The sequence below is a fragment of the Psammomys obesus genome, unplaced genomic scaffold (genome assembly GCF_907164565.1).
Source record: "Psammomys obesus unplaced genomic scaffold, mPsaObe1.curated_primary_1811, whole genome shotgun sequence".
NCBI classification, from domain to species: Eukaryota; Metazoa; Chordata; class Mammalia; order Rodentia; family Muridae; genus Psammomys; species Psammomys obesus.
In genome coordinates this window covers 22,636,630-22,648,082 of record NW_026596064.1, presented here as the reverse complement: position 1 = coordinate 22,648,082, position 11,453 = coordinate 22,636,630, and the positions used below count along the sequence as shown (strand labels likewise).

At 42.4% G+C, this 11,453-nt stretch overlaps 1 protein-coding gene across 2 annotated transcripts in view; it reads right to left on the bottom strand.

The window, feature by feature from the left end:
- Positions 1 to 11,453, bottom strand: part of Cfap44 (cilia and flagella associated protein 44) — a 75,121-nt gene that overhangs the window by 54,527 nt on the left and 9,141 nt on the right. The window contains exons 4-8 of one of the 2 annotated variants that reach the window (XM_055625049.1): positions 11,275 to 11,422; positions 9,164 to 9,326; positions 6,355 to 6,457; positions 4,068 to 4,284; positions 2,874 to 2,988 (exon numbers count right to left, since the gene is read on the bottom strand). In XM_055625049.1, coding sequence (XP_055481024.1) covers positions 2,874 to 2,988; positions 4,068 to 4,284; positions 6,355 to 6,457; positions 9,164 to 9,326; positions 11,275 to 11,422 — 746 coding nt within the window. The remainder of the gene's footprint in view (positions 1 to 2,873; positions 2,989 to 4,067; positions 4,285 to 6,354; positions 6,458 to 9,163; positions 9,327 to 11,274; positions 11,423 to 11,453) is intronic. The other variant, XM_055625050.1, reaches the window with a different exon arrangement.

Here is an 11,453-nt window from a genome sequence, read left to right as displayed (position 1 = left end):
ACACACACACACACACACACACACACACACACACACACACACACACAAATCCTGGAGAGAATAGAGGCACAAACACTTAAATAACTTGCCCCCAAATTTCCCAGAGGAGCCAAGATTCTGGTTCAAGAGCAAAAACTCCTATGTCCCTGCTCGGACACTGTCTCAGAAGCAGGAGGCCAGGGAAACTGGCAAACATGTTTCTCTTCTCTAGGAACCCTGTGCATCTTTGACCAGGAGAGTCTAATTTCCACAGACCCTCTGTGTGGTCTGACACCGAGTGGGAAGCAATGGTGTACCCTGTCTCCTTCTCATCTGCAGGAACTGATGACTTAACTCGGTCTATCTTACTCATTTCACCTTGCTTGCCTGTTATTAGGTCTCAGCTCATGTTGGTAGAGTCGTTAACTTAATTTTTTTTATACAAGCATTTCCATTGATGAATAGTAATTGTGCACATTTATGTGGTGCAGTATGAGAGCTTGATACACGCATATAAATGTATGACAGTCAAATCAAGGTGATTAGCATTTCTCTCTTCTTAAATGTTCATCCTATGTTTGTGCTGGGAAGCTTTGAACGTCTGTCTCTAGTTCTTCATGAAACAGTCAAGACATGGTTGTGAACCAGACACCCACTGTGCTGTAGAACACTAGAACTCAGTTCTCCTGTGTAATTGAACCTTGACATCCATGGTCCAATCTCCTTCTGTCCCCCTTCCCTTTGCTAGTCTTGAGGAATCACAGAGGCCTGTGACTCAACTTGTCTGAAATTAATTGTTCTCCCAGTTATAAAAATTTACAAGGAGTTCTTTTCTGAAATGTCAGTCATGTCGTTCATTTCCATTGGTCTTTGGAGCAGGAGACCCTCCCTTCACACACACCCCGACACATCAGCATCTATTTAGATGATTGTAATAACTTCTTCCTAGTTCGCCATCTTGATTCCAGATTTCCCTTTTGCTAACCTACCTGTGCCTCTTAAATTATTTGAGAAAGGGAGGAGATGCTGGGAGCCAAGGCCAGCTAGTGCAAACTTACAGACAGCTGCAACAAGGTCATGGGTGAGAGATTTATGTTTCCGGAACTTATGAGACATCTGTTCATCAGGCTAGACATTTTGACATATCTTAGCTGCCATTCTTGTAGTATCTCTTTTAGTAAACATTCTTGCGGTATTCTGCATCATTATTAACCACCTGTTGTGTTTTGTAAACTATTTTGCTGACACATTTTCCCTTCCTGCCTTCTCCCTATTTATAGGGAGTTGTGTGAAATTTTTCAAATAAATGAGAGCAAGATCAGATTATAGACTTGCTCTCCTTCTTTGTGTCTCTTGTTCCCACCCTATTCTTTTCGCCCCTCCTTAGGAACCCATTGAATTCCTGCTGGACGGGACATACCTGGAAATTTGTGACCAAATGTATCTACTGCTTCTCCTCCTTATGACATTACTCTTTTTCTTTTTGGTTTTTTTTCTCTGTGTAGCCTTGGCTATCCTGGACTCACTTTGTAGAACAGGCTTGTCTTGAACTCACAATGATCTGCCTGCTTCTGCCTCCCAGAGTACTGGAATTACAGGCGTGAGCCACCTTGCCTGGGCTAACATTCTTCTTCTATGCACAATAATTCTGCCTGGCTCTTAGATGCCTCAAACACACACACACACACACACGGACCCAAACTCAAAATTTCCTCTCCCAATATGTCTTCATCCAATCCACACTCTTCATTCTTAACCCTAAACATTTCCTTCTGTGGTTTTATCATTTAAAATTGTTACTTTCCCCCTACATAGACACAAACTCTACTGGACTTTCAGAGACATAGTTCACGCCACCCTTTAAAAGAGTTATCCTGAAAGGTTATAATGATGTTTACCTTAATGCGGTCTTCAGAATTGGAAGACTCATTTAAGGATGTTGCATAGATTTTGAAATACAACCAGCACCTAAGGCTTTTTGTCAGGGGAGGGAGGGAAGTAACACATGAATATGTAGGTGCCTATGCACATCCAAGTACATGTGGAGGTCAGAGGTCACATCCATATTATTACTGCTATTTTGCCAGAGTCCCCCACTGAATCTGAAGCTTTCTAATTCTGCTAGACTGGCTGGCCTGGGAATTTGTATTTCCTATTACACACCATGCTTTTTAGTCAAATTATCCCATCATTTAAATGACCAGATAATTTGACTTCTTAAAAAAATAGTATTTGCATGCTGGCATTTCCTTATGAGAGAAGCAATTACAAGTAACAGGGTAATTTATTCTAATAGGTGATCCAGTAAGATGTTAAAGGAAAATGGATCCTGGTTAGCATTTTAGGCAAAAAGCCCTTAAAATCTGTTAGAACAAGAGAAAAGTGAACTAATAATGTCAGAAAATCAACTGACAAATTATTCCGCAATGTCGCAGATATGACTATAAAGTGACCTCATCTTCCTGAATGACAACCTGACACCAAAACAAAAGACACAAGCTTGATTAAAACCTTGACCGTTTAAGTCCCTTGGAACATCATGACAAAAAAAAAAAAAAAAAGGAAAGATAATATAAACCGTTATAATGCCATGACATCATTAAAAGTAACAAGCATGTCACTATGTTAATACAGAAAAATGTTTACACGCTTCAGGTGCCTGTAATATTTAGCAAACCCAGGAAGTGGTGTGTACCTGTGTGGATTATGAGAATTTTAGGGAAATGTTTTCATTTCAATTGATAGTCTGAAAGAAGCAAAATGAGTTCACTACATGTATAATTACAGTAGCTGTTAGCATTGACAGCCCTAGAACATGTGCTTGACTTCGGGTTAAGCATGCTTTCACTCCTGCACAGCCTAACATTATTGCTGAATTTCTACAGCGTGTTCACCTTCCCATCCGGAAGCTCTGTGTAGCCCTCTATGTCAGTAGTGGCTGTTTTGCCAAATCGTCCCAGCGAGCCTTGCAGCTTGAGACCAGTGAATGTATAAGCCATTGTCCAGAACCTGCAAACAAGAGAGGAAGAGGCCATAGGCATCGGTTCGTGTGGTTTCTTTCCATTTCCACCTCATCCAGCATGAGTAACTTCATTGATTCATCCGACTGACATGTAGTGTCTCCTCCCTGTCAGGCAACACAGAACCAACACTGGAGGGAAAAGTCCTCTGTCTTTGTGATAACTGAATTTTGAGTTGTGCCGTTTGCCGTAGGAGTTACCAGCCATGAGTGAAATTTTCCATCCAGATTGAAAGTATGTTAAATAAAAGTAAGACAGACAGAGATGGTCTACATCATTCCATCCTGAAAGCAGAACGAGGTGGAGGTGGGATTTGGAGCCACAGATTTGAGACCAGGAATAGACTATGCTTGTCTTGGGAACTGCTGTGAGGATTCCTGTTCCGCCAGTGTGCCTCTACAAGTGAGACAGTTCACAGCTGTCTGGAGGCTCAGCACGGCTTTGTAAATGCCTGCAGTGTGAGTGCCTGAGGCTCCGTGAGGAGAGCTTTAGGCGGAGACGACAAAAAGGCTGCAATCTTAATTTAAAATGGCTTCTTTGATGGACACTGCTTTTGGAGACCAACGCCCCCCAACATCAAAATGTAAAAGGTACACTAAAAGAAAAGGGGAGGGAGGGAAAGAGGAAGGAAACGGTAACTGCTGGTTCATTTTAAAAAGAACGCATTTGGAACTGGAGAGATGGCTCAGCAGTTAGAAGCACTCTCTGAGGACCTGGGTTTGGTTCCCTGCATGTACGACACGCACACGCACACACACAGCAGCGCACTCTAACTCAGTTCCAGGGAACACAGGGTCCTCTTCTGGCCTCCACAGGCACTATATGGGTGTGACACACACACACACACACACACACACACACACACACACACACACACGGTAAAAAAAAACCTTCATAAGCATAACACTTTTTAAAAGTATTTTTTTAAACTATTTGAAATCTTCCTAATTAAAAAAAAAAAAAACAACTCTAAAGTTGACAAGGGCAAAATTTATCCTCACACCTGCGAGCCATTTAGAAACTGCCCTTACAACATCTACTGGATTCTTTGATGGGAACCAGACATACTTGATGTGGCCTGAGCCTGCTGTGGTTAGCTGTTCCTCATCTTCGGGATTGAAAGTGACCTTGAAAACATCCTGCGAAAATGCCTTTGTCCTCAAGATGGGCAGCTCATCCCTCCAGTTCCAGATGGTTATCTTGTAATCCGGGTGACAACCAACAGAGGCCAACAAGGTGCCAGCACTGTTAAAGTTCACATAAGCGTAGGCATTCTCCGTTCCATCTGCAAGGGTGAAGGGGAGTCCGATAAATATGAGAGAAAGCTGAGCCCCGAGGGGACATGCCTTTCACCCCAGCACTGGAAGCTGTGACTGGAAAATAACAAGCTCAAGACCAGCCTATACTGCAAGCCTGTCCTGAAGAGAGAGAAGAGGAGGAGGAAGAGGAGAAGAGGAAAATGAGGAGGAGGAGGAGGAGGAGGAAGAGGAAGAGGAGGAGTACCCTGTGTTCTGAGTTAATGTAAAAATGTCAAGAACCTAAGAGTGATGCACAGATGCTCCAACAGGTGACTGTCCAGTGGGTAAGCAAGGGTGCCTGAGTTCTGACCCCAGAGCCCAGGTTCAGACGCCATTCTAATTCTATAGGGTGGAGGAGGGGCAGAGACAGGTGGATCACAAGCTCTTCCAGGCCAGCCAGCCTAGGGGAAATAGCAAGTTCCAGGAGCACTGGGAGGTTCTATGTCAAGATAAGGCAGAGAGCCGTAGAGGAAAATGTTTGACATCAAGTCCTGGCCTCCACCAATACATGCACAGGCAAGCACACCCCTCGCTCATACTGCATGTGTGGGGGTGTGCAGATTCACATTAATCTTCTGAAGGTATAATTCTAAAAACGCTTTCTTCACGCTTGGCTTTAGAATGGATTATAAGGTTATAAAAGGAAGGTGAAGAAGTTGTAATCGTATTTTCTCCAAGGAAAACACGCTGCACATGTCTCGTCCTGTAGAAGAAGGTGAGCCAAGCCCAGGAAGCAGACAGAACTCAATCTGCAATTTTAAATTTGTCACTGAAAAATTCCTAGAGTTAAAAACTGACGGCTGAACAATTAAGCTTAAATTGTTTAGAAGTTAAGAAATGCTTTCATATAGGTAATACCAATAAGGATAAACGTTAATTTAGGTATAGAACTCTAAACTTGTCGAGATAGATAGGATAATCAGATACTTTCTCCTAAGTTGCTAAATACACATGGACTGGACATTGCACACATAGATTTTACCTAACAGTTTTCATTATTTCATAATTATGATTGAATTGAAAGAAAAGGAGCCTTTTATTGGACTTAAAGGGGAAAATGTTGGTATAATGTTCTTTTGGAATGTATACACATTCAAATGCTGATTTCTCTCCCCCACTATCCGGTTTCAATCTGAACATTGCATTGTGATACTTATTCTAAACATCACCTGTCTCCAGCTTGTGTAAACATGCCATCATTTGTTCTCTAAGTTGTCAATTAAAACAACCAGCCACAGTGTTAGCAATGGAGAGGATAGGGTGGGACATCCTGGTTCAGAGTAGGAGGAGAGGAAGGAAGCAGGGGGAGAGAAAGGAGTAGGAGGGAGAGGGGAGGAGCCAGAGGAGAGGAAGGAGGAGGAGGAGGTGGAGGAGAAGAGAGCTGGAGGAGAGGTCTTGGAATGACAAGGAGGAATGAAACAGACCTAAGATATCACTAAAAGCAAGTATAATGGGTGAATCTGAATGGTAGGAACTATGAGGGCTTGGAGGTTTAGGATGGAGTAACTATTGCCCAGCATTGTGTTCTAGGTTAACTAAATTAAAAACAAAACAAAACCTGACGGCTGAAAGCAATTGCACAGAAAACAGAACCATAAACTAATAATGGTGACCCCTAACAGTACGTGCCTCTGGTCGTTAGTCTGTGACGTCCACTCCTATCTTACTAACCAGCAGTGTGGACGTTGATGTGACGGCATCACCAACATGACTAGTATTTCTGGTCATTTGACCTTACAGATTTCATCCTTGAGGAGGCAGGCAGGCTTTATCCAGTCGGTCCAAAGGTCTCGAAAGTAAAACTGAAGATTCCCTGAAGAAGAAGTGCTGCCTAGAGCCTGCCCATGAGCTCTTCTCCAGCAATCTCCAGCCTGTGGGCTGGATCCACGGTTCTCAGACTCACTGGCCTCCACAACCCCAAGCCGATTTCATTCAATACATTTCCTCTCTACCCCTTACTTTCATTTCTCTCCTGAGCCTTGCTTAAATTCTGTGATCTCATTTACCTTCCAGACACTGTTAGCCTTGACTGTGGACTAAGACCCTACCAGACTTACCACGCAAGATTCTGTACGGCTTCAGAGAAGGGTAGGCATAGATTATGATCTTTGGAAAACTTCCCTTTTCGGCGACTGTGAAGTAAGTTTTTTCAGGATGAACCTAGAAAAACAGCATCTTGCTAAGATATGAACAGTGAGGAAATTTTCATGTAGATAGTTATCTGTGAAGTACTTAGTGGCTGTTGCCGAGTAATTGGCTAATTACATTGCTCATCTGATAAACTCTTGACAGTGGGTATGATTTAAACCGAAAACTAAAGGAAATTTTTAAAAAATTTAAAGCCCTCCTTTATTTATTTATTTATTTCCTTGATTAAGAAACCCATTCTTAATGCTACAAGTGTTAAATTCACAGTGAGAATGATGGCTTCAATCTTTAGTGTGTGTCAGAAGGGCTTGACAGGTTCATCCAAACACAGATCTCAAGTCCGCTGTCCAGTGTTTCTCAATCCACATTTGCATTTTGTAACAAGTGCTGTGCTTCTTTTGGCCTGGATGGTTATGTGAGAACAGCCAAGTGGGACAAGATGTAAGTCACTCTGAGTTATACGGAGAAACAGGAACAGGATGCATGCTTCAGGCCGTTTTCCACCTCAAAGACTGGGTTACTTGTGATGGACAGAATTTAGTTGCCTTGCTCTTCTAAAGTACTGGAAATGCAGAACTGAGGGACAACATCTATTGTGCCCCATCACACAATAGACACTAGAAGGCCAAGAGGTGGTGAGAGCAAGAGATGTGTGTATGTGTGTGTGTGTGTGTGTGTGTGTGTGTGTGTGAAAGAGAGAGAGAGAGAGAGAGAGAGGCTGGCTCTGCTCTCATAAAATCTCATCATTAGCTTCCTCAATAAGATGAATCCACTTGTGCCCTGATCACACTTTCATTAGGCTCCACCTCCCAACACTAGGGCATTGGGGATTAATCTTACAGTGTATAAACTTGGGGGAATGAGCATGTTCAAACCTCAGCAGTGTAGAATTTGTGTTCCTACAGGGCATTCAAATAAAAAATAAAATAAAGTAAAATATAACTTAAACAACAAACTTACCAGACATGAATGCAAATGTACCAGATGTGAGAAAGATATTTCCAAGTCAGATGCAGAAGAAAATATAAGAACGTATTCCCTAGATTAAAGTATCTGTGTCAATGTTTCTATTGATAGCCATGGAAATTGGATAGACTTGTGTATTCCTAGACAATATTGTTACTTTTGCTAACTGGTAAGTCAAATATGAAGGAGGTATAAGGAGCCCACAAAATAAAGGTAAAAATAAAAGGTCGGGCGTTGGTGGCACACACCTTTAATCCCAGCACTCGGGAGGCAGAGGCAGGTGGACCTCTGTGAGTTCCAGGCCAGCCTGAGCTACACAGAGAAACTTTGTTTCAAAAAAAGAAAAAAAAAAAAAAGGTAATAAAAATAGGCTCAAAGCCCAGCTTGGATAACGAGGGAGCATCTGCCACCCAGATAACAGGGCAGCTCCCTCTCCTTCTTCCATTCCCAGGGACAGAAGACCTACGATGGACAGGCTGACTTCCCGCTGATGCTCCCGTGGCAACACACTGTCATGAAAACATCTTTTACTTTCTAAGAGGCTGGCATTTTTTCCTGCACCTCACAGCCAAGTTAATACTATGGCCTAAGATCATTTAAGACTTACGGTCTGCTGTGTGGTTGGCCCATTTGTTTAGCCTGCCCTTAAAGGAGAACAACGCAACAACTAACCTTGCTTGCCTTGGATTTCCTACATTATCAGCTTGTATAATTCACACCGATGCACAGCTGTAATCTTAATTTCTATACAGAGTAGTGTGTGGGAAGGGAGACGTGTGTGTTAGGGCAATAATTTCCTGAAAACAGCAAGTCAAAAGTGACTGTGTGAGATAAATATCCACCACAAATGTTGAAAGCAGCATGGATATACAGATACGGCCACTGCACCATGTTTGCAGTACATCTGGAGTCGCTGTGGGTTGGTACAGTTCCATCCCTTGCAAAACTCTGTTATTGATTTCTGTAGAGTGTCCCTCATTCCTTCCTTGGGTGATACTTTCTATTCTGTTCAGGAAAAAGAGAGCAAAGCTGTTTGCTAGGGGCAGACAAGGCAGACATCAGGCAGGCACACAAAGATTCAGGCTCACCACAGAGGGTTACAAATAGACCAGTAACAAGAAACTGCAACGAAAATGAAGACACAGGAAGAGAAGTGAAGAATTCAAATTTGGACTCACTCTTGGTTAAACTACTCCAAGAGAAAGCTTCTGAATCATTTTCTTAATTCAACACCATGATTATTTACATGCAACTATTGAAAAACTGTCATGTGAGTAAACACACACACACATATACACACACACATATATGTATATATGTGTATATATGTATATATGTGTGTGCACATATATATACATATACATATATATATACATATATATGTATGTGTGTGTGTGTGTGTGTGTGTGTGTGTGTGTGTGTGTGTGTGTATGCTTTCTATTTCAAGAAGCTAAGCCAGAAGGATGCCAAGCTTAAACCTAGTCTGGGTATATACAGACTTCAAGGCCGGCCTGAGTTATACACTGACTTCAAGGCCAGCTTGGGCTACACATCAAAACTCTGTCATAAAAAGAAACAAGGGACATTTTTAAAGAAAGAGAAAGAAGAAACGGGCTTCGGATAAAGATGGCTGTGCACCTCATGTGACCCTACAATACCCTTGAATGTCACTGGTGCCTAACGGCCATCGGGGCGTCCACAGAAAAACTGAAATAGGGATGTTCCCCCCTAGGTCACTGAAAGTTAGTATACCCCGATGGCACCAATTCCTTGGCCACTGCTACTTTGCAGGTACATTTGCTCCTTGGTTTTAAAATCCAGCAGGACCAGTTGGTTTCCAGCGATGTACAACATGGTACTGTTGTCCAGAAGCAGCAGGTTGGCTCGCTTTTTGCAGTCATAGCCAAAGGAATGTCTGAGGTAAGGCTGCTAAGGAAAAGAATCGAAACAGAGCGGCCATCCGAGGATAAGGTGAGTGATTAAAACAGCTGAGCCTATTTATAAAATTGATACTCTATTTAATCAAAGCTCTGAAATCAACGTAACTGAACTTTACCCTGGAACTTGGGATTTTTTCTATGGATTACATAGATAATTTCATTTTTTAAAGTAAGTGAAGACCTTTATCCAGCCATTTAGTCTCAACTTTAAATTTTTGGGAGAAACCATGAGATTTGGGGATAAGCAGACAGTCTTTCTAGATGGGTGTCATTTTCTTCTGTATCACGAAAACAGAACCACACCATTAATGTGGATCGAAGTCCAAGTCTTCACCTTCGTATATGCCAGTCAAGTTCATTGAATTCATAGTAAAAATAATTTTTATTATTATTTACGTGGTGTGTGTGTGTGTGTGTGTGTGTGTGTGTGTGTGTGTGTGTGTGTGAGTGATTCTCTTCTTCTGCCTTGGGATCAGGGATTGAATTGAATTCAGGTCCTTACACTTGTGTGGCAATTGTCTTTACTCGTTGATCCACCCCCTAAAAATATTTTATAGGCTTCTTAATGTTGAAAGGCATTTAAAATACTGGCAGGGTGGGGAAGCTAGATGGTTCACTCGGTAGAGGCACCTGCTGCCAGCACTGATGACCTGAGTTTTATCCCTAGAACTAAGATAGTGGAAGGAAAAGGCAGACTCCTGTAAGCTGTCCTCTGACATTCATGCGCATGCCTTGACATACATGAACACACACACACACACACACACACACACACAGCATGATTTTAGAAGTACCTCTTATTTGTAAGAAAATTCATTGTGTCCAAAAGACAAAAAAGGAAATCTAAAAAGAGATCATTCCAGATTAGAAGGTAATTTGGGGCAAATTAGCTCAGTTACTCCTAGGATTTAGCCAGAAGTTAAGGCTGTGTTCAGAAAGCATGCACCACTATCTCCAAACTATACACCTTTCCAAAAAGGCCAGTAAAAGTGTGGTGCCAGCCACTATTCATGTGCAGGCAAGCTGAGGGCACTATGGGAACTGTCCTCTAATTACCCTCTCACAGACCTAACAAAATGATGTTGAACGCAAATGCTCTTGTCAATCAGGACCAAAAGTCTATCTTCACAAACCAATCAAAACTTGCTATATTGTGGCCTCTATGCTCTGAGTCATCTCAGATAACTCTCCTAATGCATGATGGGAAAGTATCAGCACTTCGAGACAAGAAAGCAATGATGTCACTAGGCAGGCATTGGCAAAGGAAGGCCAGCTTGGGACAGAAAGAAAATGTCAGTAAGAAGCCTCGCAGACTTCTCCAAACCATATCTTATGAATTGCATCCTGGTCCATCTGTGCAAAGAGCATCCTTGAAGCATCATTTCTTGCTATGATGGAATCAAACAAATTAGTTTAAGTTAGGATCCCCCACTCCCACCCCCACCCCCACCACATTTCTTACAGTTTCCTAAGACAACAGTTGATAAACTTATTCTTTGTAAAGCAAGAAGGAAATATGTCAGGCCAGTGGTTCTCAATCAGTGAGTCATGACCTCGTTGAGGGTCACGTATCAGATAGCCTGCATATCAGACTATTACAATTTATAACAATAGCAAAATCTCAGTTGGCATATAGCGATGAAATAATTTTAGGGTTGAGATCACCACCATAGGGAAAGCTACATTAAACCGTCACAGCATTGGGAAGAGAACTGCTATACCTCAGGCGTCCTGGATCAAACGGTCTCAATCACAGCTGCGTGAGTGGCCGCAGACAGAATGTAATTGAGTGTGTCTGTGCTGCTGTAAAGCTTCATTTACACCAACAGGCTGGAGGCCACGTTAGCTCCAGGGGCTGTGGTTTGTCAACTCCTGACCCCCCTGACCCAGGAAACGCAACCTTCCCACATTAGGAATGGATACTCAAGGATGAGAAAATCCAGTGGGAGCTTTGATTCCGGAGACACAGTTGGTGGGGCAACAAGTTCTGAGTAGTTGTAGAAGAAGCTTTCTGATATCTTTAAATGCTCCTCTGACTCTTCCTTAACCGCAGGAAGGGGTTCCTGGGTTCCTAAAACATGAAAACCATTGATCTAAGAAAA